At 51.1% G+C, this 16,495-nt stretch overlaps 1 protein-coding gene across 2 annotated transcripts; it reads left to right on the top strand.

The window, feature by feature from the left end:
- Positions 1 to 848: 848 nt before the first annotated feature.
- Positions 849 to 10,218, top strand: KLF11 (KLF transcription factor 11). 2 transcript variants are annotated; one of them, XM_017650283.3, is made up of 4 exons: positions 849 to 1,071; positions 2,375 to 2,644; positions 3,870 to 4,827; positions 7,587 to 10,218. In XM_017650283.3, exons 1-4 carry the CDS (start codon positions 1,030 to 1,032, stop codon positions 7,865 to 7,867), a joined length of 1,551 nt encoding a protein of 516 aa, XP_017505772.3. In that variant the 5' UTR covers positions 849 to 1,029; the 3' UTR covers positions 7,868 to 10,218. The 2 variants fall into 2 exon arrangements, with proteins under 2 accessions (XP_017505772.3, XP_036882454.2); XM_037026559.2 differs by having other exon boundaries at positions 2,352 to 2,644.
- Positions 10,219 to 16,495: the final 6,277 nt, after the last annotated feature.

Raw genomic sequence — 16,495 nt, 5'->3', positions numbered from 1 at the left:
ACAAATACAGCCTGGTCAAAGTGCTTCAAGAACTTGGAACTTCTTAAGTGGATCGATCATACCCAGACACACCAACGAAAGTACAAGGGGTAAGAAGATGCCAGGTGCTCTCTCAGTCCTGAGGACTTCCCGGAAAGGGTGATGCTTCCTCCCGTTCTCTGAAAAATGGACGGGCTTCACCTTTCCGGTGCTAACCCGCCTTGGCTTCCCCTATGGCCACTTAACAGAGTGGACACTGCAGCCCAGAGCTGCCAAGGGAACGGAGTCAGAGGCAGAAGCAGCTCAGGCTATGGCTAACAGCGGGAAGGGGCGAATGTGGGAATGTCACCCGGAGCCAGCCAGCTTTGAAAACTTCCTCGTCAGGGATGTGCTCCTAAGGGACGACGGCAGCATAATGAAATTTAAAACAAGCAAGCAACACACAGGTTGAGGCCTCCAGGTGGGTCCCCTCTATTGGACGGATTCACTCCACGGGGACGTGCGCTGGTGCAGGTTGAGGACCGCGGGCCCTTTAAGCACCGCCCCCCTCCTCCACCGCCCCGACCCGGGACTACCAGCCGCAGCAGCGCCAGCGCCAGCGCCGCCGCCGCCGCTGCTGCCAGGACCTTTCCCCTACTTTCCAGGGCTCCAGGCCCCGCCCCCTCGCCCAGGACCAAAACACGTGCCGCATCCCGCCCTGCCCGATCACGCCGCGGCCAGGCTCCGATCACGCGGCTCTCCGCCGCGCCCATTGGCCGGCCGCGCACCGGCCGGGCGCGGACTGGCTGGCGGGCCCCCGGCCCCGCCCCGGCAGGGGCGCGGTGTATTTTGGTTTGACTCCGCGCCCCGCCCCCGCGGCCGCTGCCTCCGCGGCCGCCCCGCCCTTCCCGCGCCGCGAGGGCCACGCCGGGGCACAGCCGCGCGGGCGGGCGGAGGCGCGCGCCGGCTGCAGGAGCCCCGGGTTGCAGCCGCCCGCCGAGCACGTGCAGTTGCTGCCGTGCGCCGAGCTCCCGCCTCGCGGACGCTTTGTTGCCTCCGGGCCGCGACACCATGCACACGCCGGGCGACGCGGACCCGGGTGACGCGCGCAAGGTGAGTGGCCGCCAGCTGAGCGAGGGGCGAGGGAGGGACGCGCCACTTGTGCGGGGCCGGAGTGCAGAGGTAGGCGGGGGCGAGCGGGGCCTGGCTGCGGCCGCACCAGTAGGGGTCCGGTGGTCTCGGGACCCGGGAAGGGTGGTAGGTGCGCTGCGCCGGTTGCGGGGGGAAGGGGCGTGTGCTCCCCGCTGCCCTACGCTCAGCTTTGTCTGGAGTTGCCGCCGCGGCCCCGCCCCGCGGGTTGCAAGCGGGGTGGGGACGGGGGCGGGGTGGGGTGGGGGCTATTTCCAGCTATGACGTCACCGGGCCGTGTGGCAGGGCGGGGTGGGGCTCGCTGGCGGGAACGCGGGCGGCGGGGCGGGCCGTGGAGGGCGAGGGGGCGGGGCAAGAGCTGGCGGGAAGGCGGCACGTGGGTGCGGGGGCGGCGCCCTTCCCGGCCTGGGGCCGCCCCCTCTCGGGGCCTGAGGGCCTTGGGGAGGTAGCCGGCGGGAGGGACGCTTGGGCACAAGAGAAGCGCTTACCTTTGTAGATTTAAACTTTCCTCAGAATAGATAAGTGAATTCTGGTTGACTACCCACATCTGCCCAAAGACAGGTGTGATACAACAGAAAGACATCTGTCTTCTGGGTTGTGGTAGATGTTCAGGATTCTTCCTCTTACCCCCGGCTAGCCTTGGAGCTTTAGGGGTGCCCGATGTGCCCAGTCTGAGGAGCAAGGCTAACCCAGTGTGGTCTCTACTTTCCTGGAGCCCCTGGAGCTCGGCCACGGGGAGGTTCTGCGTGCGGGTAAAGCCCTGGCTGGAGAGGCCTGTGGTGAATGCTCCAGAAAGCTGCCAGAAATACATCTGTAGGGGACACTCTTGGGGGATATGCGAAATCCTAAGAGCCATGCTTTCAACCACCCAGAAGACTTAGACTCAGTGTCAGTTCCTCGGCTCCATTGGACAGTTTCACGCTCACCAGTTTGTCTGACACTCTGAAATTACTGTCTTAGTAGTCATTTGCCAAAGAAAAACATGAATTTAATAACTTTCTTTTTTAAGAATCAAGGTCTTCTGTGTAAACTGCTTGCCAGTCAAGTCCAGTCATCTTCCTTCCCCCTTTAGAAGATTAGCATAAAAGCAAAATTGAAACCAATGTGCTGTTGGCATCTTTACCTAGAATAGAGCGCTTACCTGGCAGGTATCATACATGTGTTAACGTGTGTGGTGCAGCTCCTGGTCTGTGTATCCACATGCCCATCAGGCTTACCCTCTCTCTTTCTCCTGGACTGAGAAGCCATCGTGTTCTGTGGCCTTTAGGTTGACATCATGGACATATGTGAGTCAATCCTGGAGAGGAAATGGCATGACAGCGAAAGGTCTACCAGCAGCGTCTTGGAACAGAATGACATTGAAGCTGTTGAGGCTCTTGTTTGCATGAGCTCCTGGGGTCAAAGATCTCAGAAAGGTGACCTCTTAAAGATAAGACCCCTCACACCTGTCTCTGATTCTGGGGATGTCACCACGACTGTGCATGTGGATGCAGCTGCACCTGAGCTACCAAAGGATTTCCATTCTTTATCAACTCTGGTAAGAGGCTGGGGAGAAGAGCGTTTTTGTGCAATGACTAGAGTACCTTAAGGAAATGTGCTGAAGAACTTGTAGGCAGATACGCCGGGATGCTGGCAAGTTCAGACCTTCCCCTTGTGTGGGTCCTAAGAGTGAAAACTTTTTACTTCTTGAAAATATGCTCTTTCCGTTGGTAGAACATAGCGTGCAGCCAGGGGGCTCAAATGTCCATAAGATGAAAACCACAGGTTGATAGGAGAAAGTAAAAGTACTAATTTCCCTGGGGAGTTACAGGGTGGGGACCTCAGTTCCCCCAGATGACCCAGTCCAGAATCAGGATATGTGGGCGGCAGCTGGAGAAAGCCTGTGCTTTGACACCAGGCCATCTTTGTTAGCTGGGTTGACATCTGGACCCCCTCCCTCCCTGTGGCAGCCCAACTCTTTTCTGGTTTCACTTGAGTGCAATCAAGCACTGTTTTTTGTTTTTGTTTTCTTAACTTGGCTACAAAATTACAGGGAGAATTGCTTCTCAGTTTGGAGACAGAAGTCAAAATTTTAGTTGTCCTGAGCTGGAAGCTTGCACTGGAAGGAAAGTGTGGAAAGCAAGACTTGGAGAGGGATGAGAAAGAAGTGGAGAGCAGTGAAGAGGATGGTACAAGTAGTGTGCCCGGCTGCCCAGAGCGCCTCTCAGGGTTAGTTGGCATTGGGCTCCTCCGCAGGGAGGCTGGAAAGAGGTGGAAATTACAGTGGGGGCCGTGCAGAGAGGGACGTGGTTCAGGCAGCACCACTGGTTGGAGCATGGCGTTTTGGGGATGATTTCAGCAAGTTTTTACTTTGCATCCGGTAGGCACTAAGTCTATATTAAATGATTACCACTGGGATATCAACAAATGTTTGAGAGTCTAAAACTGTTGTGAAAAGCTCTTATTTTGCATATGAATTTGTTGTCTTGTTTGTGTCCTAATGCTTAGATTGCTCAGTTCAGTAGCTGGGCAAGCCAGGAGTGGCCCTGAGGTCCTTACAGCCTAGCAGATGGATTGGTTTGGGGAGAGGTCAGGAAATGGGGAGAAGCCGAGAAAGTACAGTGCCTCATGTAGCCTTGAGACCCACCGGGTACTGTTCTGAGCAGGTTTAGCCCAGTCTTTTCTACATATTTCTTTTTAAAGGCATTGGGGGCAACATGATCAAAGTAAGTCCCTTTTAAATTTGATCAACCTTTTAACACCGCATTTTTTTCTTTTTTAAGTGCATGACTCCTCCTCAGAGCCCTGATCTCATGGAGCCATCAACAGGGACACTTGGTCCTTCCCAGGTAACTGATTCCAAAACACACACGGTCGTGGCCATCCCTCCAGCCTCCGCTGGGGCAGCCAAAGTACTGAGCCGGAGGGCAGAGAGGAGCCCGCCTTGTTTGAAGCCAGAGCCACTGGAGCCAGCCCCTGGCACCCGCTGCAGGGCCACGGTAATGAGTGTCATCCGCCACACTGGGGGGAGTCCTGCCCACATGCCTACTGCCCAGACTCAAGAATACCAACTTTCAGTCAACAGAGGAGGAGCAGCACAGTTCCTGGGACATATTGAAGCTTTGCTGGACACACAACTCACAGACGGTTTACTCAGCACTAACTCAGTGTCCTGTCAGTCTTGCTCAAACAAGACTGGTGGTCTGATCTCGACTGACAAAGGCCAGCAGACAGGGTGGCCTGTTGCAATTCAAACCTGTTCACCAAAGAATTATGAAAATGACTTGCCAAGGAAAGCTGCTCCTCTGATTTCTGTCCCCATGCCCAGTCCCCCTGTCCTTGGCCAAATGATCCCAGTGACTGGACAAAGTGGCATGTTACCAGCTTTTTTGAAACCCCTGCCCCAAATGTCTGTGGGGACTGTCAAACCCATCCTACCCCATGCTGCTCCAGTGCCCCAGCCTTTGTTTGTGGGACCGTCTGTGCCTCAGGGAACCGTGATGCTGGTTCTGCCCCAGGGACCCGTCCCTCAGCCTGCCACCTGCCCATTGAGTGTGATGGCTGTGGGCAGTACGAGGGTGCTGCCCTTGGCCCCTGCTCCAGTGTTCATCACCTCCAGTCAGAGCTGTGCCCCTCAGGTAGACTTTTCCCGACGGAGGAACTATGTTTGCACCTTCCCAGGCTGCCAGAAAACCTACTTCAAAAGTTCCCACCTCAAGGCTCATCTTCGCACTCACACAGGTGAGTACCGAGCAGGTAGGCACTGGGAACACTGGGTGCTGGAGTCAGGAAACACACCTGGAGTGGGAGCGGGAGAACCACTGGAAGGGCTGGAAAGGAAGCAAAGAAAAGTTTGGTCCTGAAAGCCTTCATAGACTTGTCTTTGGGGTTGGGGTTAGCACTAGTACAACTGGCAGTGGTTTTTTTAGAACATGCCATCTGCTCACCCCAGTAAATAAAATGTAATACTGTTCTATGATTGTGACCCTTTGATAGCTTTTAGGGTGATGCCTATATTGTCCCTTTCTCTTCACCGTGCAGTAGACATAATCAATCTTTGCATTTTAGAAAATAGCATTCACATTTAATGAACATCTCATCAGTGTGACTGACTTATGTTTACTATGGGGAAAGGTCTTTCTAAAGTATGGGAAAGTTTGAATTCTGAAGAAATATAGTTTTCTTTCAGAAATACAAGAGTTTTCAATTCAGAAGAAGTTACACAGTAACGAATGCTTTAGTGTTCTGTTTATTTTCAGCTCCGTTTAGTAGAGTTGTCTGCCATGATGGGAATGTTCTCTTTGTGTGCTTTAGGGGAGCCAGTATCACATGCACTTGAAATGTGGGCAGTGTGGCTGAAGCACTTAACGTTTCCCCCGAGCTCACACTACATAGCCCCGTGATGGCGGTGGCTACCGTGGCGTTTGACCAACGTCTGGGGGTTGCCTTGTAGAGCTTCTGCTTTAGTAGATTAAGACCCAGCATCTCAGGTGCCCTCTGGCACTCCTGTTCTCTTAATGTTGTTTGTTTGTTTTTAAGGATCCTATAGTTACATTGTCTACTTGTTAAACTTGCATTTTAGAGGTTCACATACATACATAGAAGCACAGTAACTCATCATGGTTTCTGCGTAAAAATGGATTTCATAAACTCTCTTGATCATGGAACCCTCTTCACCAGATGTGCCAGTGGCCTGTGGGAGAACAGCAAGTTGTGAAACACAGTAGGAAAGGCTGGACTGGAGGGAATTATTATTGTACTTTATTCCAAAATGTATTTGAGATAGATTACTTTCTAATTAGCACATTAGAACTCTTCATTCTGCAGCTCCCACTTGCAGGACGAAGCAGAGCCTGGAATTGAGGTGCGGCCATCACGGCTGTATTGGAGCTGATATGCACCTCTAAGGGTTGCACGTAGAAGGGACTACAGAGGTGAACTTCAGATCACATCCAAATGAAATTCAAATTTGGGGAGGCAGTGGGATGAGGTTTTGCTGTTTATTCAGTCAGCTTCTCATGGTAGCAGTACTGACAGGATGACATAAAATAAGCTCTTCAGGTTTTCCAAAGTATTTCCGTTTAAATAACCATAAAGGTTCTGAAGAATCAACTTCTTATGCCATTTGGTAACACCAAATTGGAGCTTTCATAAGAAATAGAGACTTTAAGATTACCCTTAGGAAGATAGTTTTTCATGTAGTTTACCAAGATCGTAATTAGAATAAGGTAGAGAGAACAAAGGCTGCATTTTTGATATGGTGAAAACAAGTTAGGGCACTTAACAAATCCCATGCCAAGAAGTTTCTCTCTCCCACACCTGCTGCCACCACTGGTGGTGGTTTCCTGGGAACAGTTAGGGTAACCTTATGCTTTCAACATGGGGTCTTTGAAATCTGAAGTTTAGGCTTTTTTCCTTAGAACGGTCCATAAAAGACTATTGTGGTGCTGAATTTTCCTGTCCATTCAACTTTGAAAAACGTCAAATACTTAGTTGGTGTCTCTTCAACACTCATTCAGAAATACTCACCACCTGCTCTATGAAGTGCTGTGCTGGGGGCCTCACTGTGCACTGGTGGGTGACCTAGACAAGCATAAGCCCTGGGGAAGGTGGGCCACATGGCAATGTGTAAGTGTTTAACACATCAGTTCATGAGGTCGCACAGACAGGTGACAAGGGCTTTGGGATGCAGGGAAGGGATCACTCCTGCAGGCTGGAAAGACCCAGGGGGGCTTTAGGGAAGAGGGTTAGTGCATTACCTGTGGACAGGGCTTCCTGGCTCACCTCTAACTCCAGGAAGATGAATATGGGGCACCTGCCAGGTACTCTGAAGCTGAAAGAATAACGCAGACACTTGAAACTTGTAACAAGGTGACTATTAGAATTCTTGCCTAGTCTATAACCCTTTTGTCAGTGTAATAACAAACATGATGGTAGAATTAATTATTCTGAGAAGCCTCAGAGCCTTGGGAGGGTGGTTTTAGATGTGAAGCTTCCTGAGAGGGGAGGGATTATTCCTTTCAAGAATCTTCCCCTATCCCAATATACAACAGTCAAAGATGTATTTTTTTTCAAGTTTCAAAATTTTATTTTCTTATTCATACAGTATGAAGTTTTCTAAAGATCCCACAAGATGTTTCATGCAGAAGAAAAACTAAACATTCAACATAAACCATTCTTCCCCCGCCCACACTAAAAAAAAAAGAAAGAAAAACCCTTACTCCCCAGTAAGGAACCAAGATATATTTTTAACTTAAAAATATCTCTTGAAAGGTTAGATTAGTTTGACATCTTTGGGCCCTGACATACTATATCTTAGGTGTGGCAGGAAGACATGCATCTCGGAGGAATTCTTGACTTATGAATTAACCCCATACCAGTATAATAGCACATTACTTAGATTTTGATGAACAAAATTTTTAAATGACATGAATTAACTTGTCCAGTAAGGTGCTGAATGTTTATGTTTTCTTTAATAATGTGTTTTCCTCACCTCCTAGGAGAGAAGCCTTTCATCTGTAGCTGGGATGGCTGTGATAAAAAATTTGCGCGTTCCGATGAACTCTCCCGCCATCGGAGAACTCACACCGGGGAGAAGAAGTTCGTGTGCCCGGGGTGTGAGAGGCGCTTCATGCGCAGCGACCACCTGACGAAGCACACCCGGCGCCACATGACTGCCAGGAAGATTCCTGGCTGGCAGGCAGAGGTTGGCAAACTGAACAGAATTGCCTCAGCAGAGAAACCTGGGAGCCCACTAGTGAGTATGCCAGCCTCTGCCTGAAAGGTCAGCCAAGGATTTGCTGGTGGGAATTTTAAAAGCCTTTTTTCGGGAATGGAACTGATGGTTATCTGTCCAGAAGAAATTGTCTTGGGGGTTAGGGAGAAGTGGGGAGCTGGTTCTGATAAAAGTATGTTAACTTTTCTTTTTGGTTGGGACCCTGTTCAATATCTTTTATAGTTTCAGAAGTTTTTTTAAGGAAATGGAAGAAAATTTGATCATCTAAATCACCAGCATTCAAAGAAACATTTTGGCAATAAAGTTTACAAAATCTGGATTTTTACAACTTTTCTATTCTTGTTTTGTAGAAATGAGACAGGGTACTAATTTTTATACTGTTTTTTATTAAGAAATTTATATTGGTGGTGCCAAAATCACCAATTTCTATGTAGATGATTTTACAATCTTCTTTTTCAATGTGTAACAACATTTTTATAATAATCTTACTTTTAGTAAACTTGTCCAAAAAAAAAATCATGAGTTTGTGATCCAGCCTTTTAGATCGAAGAATTTTTTTAGAATCAGTACTGATTGATAGGGACATTAAAGAAACAGGGAAAAAAAGTTCAGCAGTTACTAGCATTTTCATAACATTTCAAGGGAAATGCCAGGCAACCATTCCTTTAAGGCTGGAGTCCAAGAAATTACTGTTCAGTACAGCTAGTCACCTGTCCGTAGCGTGACTTCTGAAGGATGTACACTGAAGAATAAAATACTCGGTAGGTAAATCATGAGCAAGGAGCTGCTGTAGGATATGAGTGTCTGGATCTCTTTGGGCCCTTGCTGTGCTGAGAGCAAACTATTCAGTTTCTTGTTTGTCTCACCAAAAAAGGAAATGTAAACACTCAAACCCAGCTGCTTTGTCAATTGTCAGTTGACGTCTTTTGCTGTGGCCTTATGCAGAGTATTTTGTGGGTAGAGTAACTTCTTAAAAAGGAAATGTCCTTAGTGGTTGGAGGAACTTTCCACCAAAGTACAGCTTATCTGAGGGGACGTGTATGTGCAAATGGTCCAGCTCCAATGTTCTGAGTCTGCTGTTGTTACTAAGAACTATAGGAAACACAAGTTATGCTAAAGGGCAGTTGTAACTACCCAGCTGCTCTTCCATTAATTTTGTTTGAAGGAAATAGTTTAAACAAAAAATTACTTGGAATGGTGTGTTTTTCAGTCTGCCTAGAAAATAGACCGTGGGTACCACTTTGAGGCTGCGTGAACGCAGATCCGAGCTGCAGAGACCACGGCCCCAGTGTCCAAGAAGCCACTGAGATGCTTTTGTTAGGCAGCTTTGGGAATCCAGGCAACAGGATTCATGTGAGGAATACACAAATGTTGCACTGCTTTGTGAGCCTAGGAATGGCTTTTCATTGTGCTGTTTGTATTTAGATTTTGTCTTTGCTTAGTTACTGGCATTTGTCTTTATTAAAATGATGGTAGGGTGAAATACTGAACAAATATAATTAGGTTTTGAGCTGCTTAGTCTGCTGACCCTCACCTGGTCATTCACTGTGTATTAATTGATGCCCATTACATTGCCTTTTAGTATGAACTGCTAATTGACATGTGTCTAAGTGCAGGCTGTATGTATAGGAGGCTTTCCTACTTTTGGGCACTTCCATAATTGAGTATTCCTACTGGTCATAAGACATGATACAGTTGCACGAGAACCATAATTAAATTGTATATAGTTCATATTTCTCCACCACCTAATCCTTTCTCCCGTTCACATCTTAAATCAGCATAAACATTTCTGACTATGTGTATGCCGTAAATGGCATTAAATTTGGATATTTTTCTTAATTATGCAAAATATTGTTAGTCCTACTAATGTTCTGGTGGATAATACAAGGTCTTTTGAGTATTTAGTTGGCTTGTCACGTTGAGCTTCGTTCTCTGAGCAGTGTTGTTTCTGAAGAATAGATGTGTTAAAAATGGTTTTGAATTTACACTTCCATTTCCTGATTAGTTCTAGAAATACCTCCTCTAAAGGACCTTTTTTGGCCTTCTTTTTGTCAATCAAAAGATTATAAATTGGGAAACAGTTTCCATCTGAGAAATACTATCCTAAGAGCCAGCACCCTGCGGTTTGTTGTTTGAGTGCGGAGGCTCTTTGCAGGTGCCTCTGGGCGCTGGAAGCAGAGCGTGTGCGGCAGGCCAGGCCCCCCAGTGCACTTTATTGCCTGAGCATTCTGCTTGATCTTTTTTTACTTTGAGCCTTTTAAGTAGTTTCAATAACAAAATTTTAAATGTTTTGGAATTACGTTTTATGTAACGGACTTTGACTTATTATTTAAATGAATATGTGTGGTGTTTCTTTTTTCTCTGAACCATATAAAACTTTTTTGATTTGCAAACTGCACTTGTGTCCTGTGTCATTCAGCTGCACTACAATATACCTTTGACTCTTCAGAAAACAATCTACAAAATTCATTGCATATTAGCCCAACCTAACCCTCCTCTTTGTTTTCTGGGATTCTCTCCTGCTCCCAGAGCCCCTTTAGACTCCTTGGAGAGTTCTTTCTGAAAGAAATGTGTGAAGAGGCTGCCTGTGTGTTGGCTGCTGACATTGGACCTGGGCCTGGCAAGACAGAACCACAGGTTCCGGGTGTCCTGTGTCCCTCTGTCCTTACACTCTTCCTGTGCCAGGAGCTGGAATGGAGGAAATCCCTTTCCTTCCTCCATCCATCGCCAGCCCAGGCTTTACAGTTACGTTACAGAGCCACAGTCTTCACTCTTGCTCTTGGGGTGCATGTTCTTGAACCTAGTTCAATTGGGGTTTTGCTTCCACATCCCATTAAAGGAGCTGCTGTGTCTGTTGCCAGAGACTTGTGGTTCAGTCCTCAGTCACTGCGTTAGTCTAGCAGCAGCACTGGGCAGAGGTGAGCCCTCCTGCAGGCCACACTGTCCTGCTTCCCTCCCGCCTCACTGTCTGCTGTTTCGCTGGTCCCCATCATCTCCCTGACTGCTCTCCTGTTCCCCTTCATACCTTGGTGATCTTTTCCACCCTTGTGACTTAGATAAAAACAGTCTCTCTGCCATGAAGACCCCCAAATGTGTGTGTGTTGTTTGCACCTCTCACCTGATCTTCAGATTCCTGTATCCGCCTGGTACTTGCTACCTGCTCAGTCAGCATCTCACACTTGAAATGACCAAGCTCCTCCTCCTCTTTGCCATACGTGCTCTCCTCACAGGTAACCCCATTGTCTTTGAAAAGGGTAGCAAGTCCATCCTTTCAACTGTTCAGGTGCAAAACCTTAGAGGTACCCTGGGCTCTTTTCTCATTCCACATGCAATCTGATGCAATCCTGTTGGCCCCCTGCCTTCCAAAATTGCCTGTCCTGGGATGTGATGGTAGGGATGGTATGTAGATGTGTTTCCACAGGTCACACTGGTCCTAGTCATGCTCCTGCGTGTGCATGCAGGCATGTTGGGGGTTGGGGAGGGGCGGTAAATTACCATGATGGACTTTGCATTTAGCAATCTACCTAGAAAACTCCCCAACTCCAAACCGCTTTGTATCCAGGTGATGGCTACAAGCCTATTGCCCTGAACTTTGTGACTTTGGACATGCTGACCTCCCTCTTGTCACCAAGGTTCTAACTGCTTTCTGGTGTAATACTATTTCGTTGCTTTCAACCTGCCTCTTTGTTTAGAGACTTTTGAAATGAGGAACTTGAGGTGTTTTCCTAACAGCTGTGCTCCATCCTGGGCGGCGGAAGCCCAGGCACCAGAACCCCCTACCCCAGAAGGCTGAGACACAGAGTCCCCTTTGACTTCGGGAGGTTCTCGGCACTCCCTAAGAAGCCTAGTGGGTTCTGGCATTGCCCTGAGCTAGTTTGTCAACAGCCTTCCTCTCCCGGGCACAGTCTTCCTGAGCACAGAGGACAAGTTTGCCATCAAGCAAAGATGGTAGATGGGAAGGAAGAAACAAAGATGCCACAAGCCAAGAGCTGGGGTGGGAGATGCACGTGCCCAGTGAGGTGACAGCAGTACAAGCAGTGGCGGCCAAGTGCTCCTGCCGCCCCAGCTCTCCCCACCGGGTTTCTGCTCGCAGCCTCTGCAGAGCTGCCCCTTGGGCCCTGCTCTGGACTCCTTCAGGACTAGGGACTCTGACTCCCAGTAGGAATTTGCTATACTTCATTGACCTTTGTTGCCGGTCTAACCTACCTGCTGAGGTGTAAGCAGCCCCATGAAGGGACCAGATCACGTCCAGCCAGCCACCTGTCCCGCAACATGCAGTGAACCCCTGCTGTGTGGGGGCAGAAACCCAGAGGTGAGTCATCCTAGTTCCTGCCCCCAAAAAACTCATAATCGTGGAGGTAAGACATGAGGACACGCGAGGACCATTCAGAGCAGTAAGCAGGATGAGAGAGACCGGAGGGAGAGGGAGCTCACACCGCGGCTGACGGCCTGTGCCGCCAGAAGTCGGGGGGTCGCTGGACTGAACATCAAGGGAAGAGCTTCCCATGCGTGGGACCAGAACAGCAGCACGTGCAGAACTAAGATGCTGGCGTGCACACCAGGCCATGGGCACCAGGGGTGGAAGGGGAGGGCCCTGGTGGTGGTGGAGGAGGTGGTGTGGGGGGAGCAGCCCTCTGTAAGGCCAGGTGAGCAGAGCTGAGGGCTCCCCAGGGCCGGGGTGGGGAGGCAGCTCACACCTGCTCCAGACACCTGGATTCTGGAGAGGCTGTGGGCCTTTATCCCTCCTCCCTCTTCTCTGAATTCCTCTTCAGTGCCAGCACCCCACCACCTCTCCTGGCTGAACTGCCCGGACCTCTCATGACGCCTGTCACTGTAATCCGGCCTCTCTGCCTACCTGTCTGTCCCCTCCATAGACAGTGAGCTTCCTGAGGACAGTGCTGGCAGCCCTTGTGGCTTGTCTGTGTTCCTAAGGCTGAGCACCTTGCAAGGCTCAGGAGGTAACTCCTCAGGATTCATTAAATGGAGGAAATTGAAGCTCTGGGCAGACAGTTCTGGCTGGAGTTGCTGGAGGAACGAGAAGGCAACAGACCGTGAGGCAAGGGCACAAGGTCCAGATGGAAGACGTGAGAAAGGCGAGGAACGGGGCAGCCCCAGCCCCAGGGGACTCCCGGGGACACTGTTGGCCCAGGGCAGGGCGCAGCAGGGAAGAGAGCGGCCTTCTTCCCTGCGGAGAGGTTTGACCCTCCCTGACCCCCTGGCGGGCAGCTTGGCAGGTTTGTGCAGATCCAGCCCTGTGAGGCCTGGGTGCAGGTGTGACTGCGTCCTGCCGCACACTGCTGGGGCAGGTGTGGCGCCTTGCTATGCTTCAGTTTCCTTCAGACGGCAGGTAGCATGCCTGTCTTGGTGTCTGGTGCTTTTACCTTATATGAAGGAGAAACCTTAGCTGCTTCCTGCCAACAGGAGGCAGAGCTCAGAAATACCAGAACGGACTTCAGGTGTTCTCCCATTGCCAGCTGCCTTCAAGAGCCGTGCCAGAGGGTAAAGGCATCAGTCAAAGGGGCTCCCACTAGCCCTTTTCTTTTTGACAGTGTAAGCATTAAAATAATAGTAATATGACTTCCCAAGATGGAGTAACAGAAACAAATATGCCCCCACATCTGAAGTAATGAGGGAAAACCCACCCAACAAAATCTCTGATACCGGATTATCCAGGAACTAGAGCTTAGGTCATGGAAGACAGTCCCCACGAGGGACAGGAAGTAGGGTGAGGCCATTTGCTGCCTTAAGGAAGTTTCCAGGTTGTGCAGGAGAGAGCTCAGGCAGGCCCCTGGGGAGTCCTTGAGCGGAGGAGATGGTGCTGAGGGTCCAGGGGCACCAAGGGACGAGGGGTCTCAGGACAGTGCTGAGGAAGGGAGAAGGGCACGGAGAGGGCTAACTGGACAGCGCAGAGGTGCCTGAGCAGCCAGCACGTGCACAGGTGTGGGGAACAAGCACCCTGAGACGCAAGGCATGTTGTGTGCATATGGCATGTGTCTATTTTCCGGACTGAGGGGTCCTCACTTTCATCAGCTTCTCTAAGGGTGGCCCTGCATGGTCAGGTCCATGCTCTTGAGGATAAGCCCCAGAGGGAGCATGAGAGGTGCACACAGTGGGACAGCACGCTGCTGGCCTAGAGCGTGGGGTTGGGGGCCCTGTGCCCACCTGACTCAGTGTTCAAGCCAGGGCAGGTGGCGGTGTGTGTGTGAAGTAAAAGAGCAGTGACACGAGGTGCCCGGGGTGTCTTCTGTGGAGCACTCCTACCAGGGTGTCGGAGGAGGGCGGCACAGCCTCCCCCTGCCTCGGCTGACCCTGGGACCCGGGCTCTGGCTGCCCCAGGGGCCCAACTCCCGCGGGTGGCCTCGGCAGGCGCCCTGGAGCACGAGCCGCCCATCCCCCCAGTGACGCTGAATCCCTGGAAACGCCTGAGGGGGATCCTCAGAAACCTCTATGTAGGGAATACAGAAAAATGTACAATGCCTGCTGGTAAAAGGGCTGAGGTTCAAAGCCATGGGTCCCCATTTGTAACCTCAGGGGTGTCCCTGAGGAACAGTTGTGCCTCCTGGTAGACACAACCCCAGACCTGAGCCCCAGCTGGCCTGCTATGGAGCAGCCGCCCCTGGGCACAGACAAGCTCCCCAGCCCACACCAAGGGGCCCAAGAAGGGCCCCCCACACACGACCAGGCTGCCTCCTCTTACTGACCTGGGCTTTGCCGTGACAGCCCCAAGCCGGCCTTTTGTGGTTCCGGCCTCCTAGACTCATGGGCAGTAGGACGAGCAGGGGCCATTTGCCCGCTGAGAAGTCAGGGAAGCTAAGCTGCTGAGATGACATGCTGGGAACTGAGGCCAACACCCGTGTGCGGGCTACTCCCTACCCCCACCCCGGGGCCCCCTGGCAGTTCACGCCCTCCCGGCTCTGGCTGCGGAGGCTGAGCGGCCTCCCCAGGGAGCCTGGCTGCTGTCAGCCCTACCTTCCCAGGGGTGGTGAGCAGCGGGGACAGGATCAGCCCACAAGCCCCTGTGCTTGCTGGCCCTTTGTGCTTTCCTGTTGTGTCTTTATTTCATACCTCCCACCACCACTACCCCGAGCAGAGCCAGCATGGAGCAAGCCCTTATCAAGTGCGTGCTGCATGAGTTACACACACGCACGCACGCACGCACGCACGCACACGCACAAGAATGTTTCTGGCACCTGTGCTTCACTCTCCTAAGGCCTCACTATTTTGATTTTTCCCTCACATTCTCTCCTGCCAGATTGGTAGGAAAGTCAACCCTCCCAAGGCAGTTTCTCCCCTTCTCTACAAACTCTCCTAAACTTCTTGGGGCTTACTTAGCACAAGTTGGGGTTTTGCCAATGGCTACTCCCCAGGGACAGAGCTGGGACTTTCCCAACATGGCTACTGTGATTCTTGCTACCGCGGGCCCCTGACCTTTGTGGAGGCCCGAATCTGGGAAGAACAGTCCTGTGCCCTTGGGAACACACGAAACCACATGCTCTTTCGGTCTCCTGTGCAGTCACTAGCCCCACAAGACGTCCTTCGGATGTCATCCACCTCTCAAGGACCTAAAATTACTGTCATCTTTCCTTCCCAGGGTCCACACTCCACGGAAAATGCAGTTTTTCCTTTGCTATTCTGGAAACTAAAGTTTTTATCACACCAGAAAGTAGAGCCCTGCCCACCTGTTAAAGCCTGATTTATCCCCTGGGGGTCAGATGTCAGCACACCAAACGTATGAATTTATGCTGCTCCTTCCTGGAGGAGGGTACTGACCTTCCGAGCTTCAAATGTGATTTATCCTTTGGTGGCAACCAAGGTTTTCCTACTGCCTAACTATGGCCAGAAAGGGGAAAGAACCCCAACCCCAACATAGGTTAGACGTCCAGAGGGGCACTGGCTACACTCCCCTGCTGGACCCCCGGCAGCAGGGACTTAGGGCACATGAGCAGGCCCAGCACTGGACAGAAACCCTCCGGGGACAGCCACCAGGGCTAGCTCAGCACAGCCCAGGACGGCAGCCCCATGGGGGGCGGCTCTGATCTTGGAGGGCAGTGTCTCAGACACACTCATCTCCCAGTGAGGAGCAGGGCACCAGATCTAGCCGGGGACCCCTTGGGTGAGCCAGGAGAGGCCTGGAACACATGGGACCAAAGGAGGGAGACAGGGCTGGGTTCCTTCCCCAAGAAAGCAGACACAGCATCTCCTAGAGCAGGGATGGGAGCATGTTTCCCAAACTCCCGGTGCTTTGTAGCATCTTAGAGGAGCCCCCACACCACAGAAACTGGGAGACACACTTGTGGTCCTTAGACTTTTCCCAGCATTAATCCGTGTCGTCACTTTCAACTTTGAGACTGTCTTCCTGCCTCTATTGCAGCCATATTCCTCCCGTCTGTGTGCAGATTCCACACCCAGCTCCGGAGCGGGAGGCTCAGGCTCAGAAGCAACACCAAGCAACTAAGAGAAGGCCCCGAGCCAGGTTTGACACACGTCTGGTAGAAGCAGCCCTCTGCTTCCCGACTGGCCCCCTGAAGCTTCCTAGTGTTTCCAGCGCAGTGGTTGTGGGGCGGCTTTGCAGCTGGGGACACTGCTTTACTGCGGCCCTAGTCACACCTGACATTAGGGAAGCCCAGTGTTCAGAAGACTTGTCCTGAATTCAGAGAATAAAAAAGAGACCTA

The sequence above is a fragment of the Manis javanica genome, chromosome 1, assembly GCF_040802235.1.
Source record: "Manis javanica isolate MJ-LG chromosome 1, MJ_LKY, whole genome shotgun sequence".
Lineage (NCBI taxonomy): Eukaryota > Metazoa > Chordata > Mammalia > Pholidota > Manidae > Manis > Manis javanica.
The sequence above is the reverse complement of the archived record's forward strand: the minus strand, read 5'-3'. Positions and strand labels throughout refer to the sequence as shown.

What these genes read in the sequence shown, in the direction of transcription:
- KLF11 (XM_017650283.3), top strand. Translation starts at nt 1,030, where the DNA reads ATGCACACGCCGGGCGACGCGGACCCGGGTGACGCGCGCAAG. An exon ending in ACCCGGGTGACGCGCGCAAG is followed by an intron (nt 1,072 to 2,374) that starts GTGAGTGGCCGC and finishes TGTGGCCTTTAG; the next exon opens with GTTGACATCATGGACATATG. An exon ending in TCCATTCTTTATCAACTCTG is followed by an intron (nt 2,645 to 3,869) that starts GTAAGAGGCTGG and finishes TTCTTTTTTAAG; the next exon opens with TGCATGACTCCTCCTCAGAG.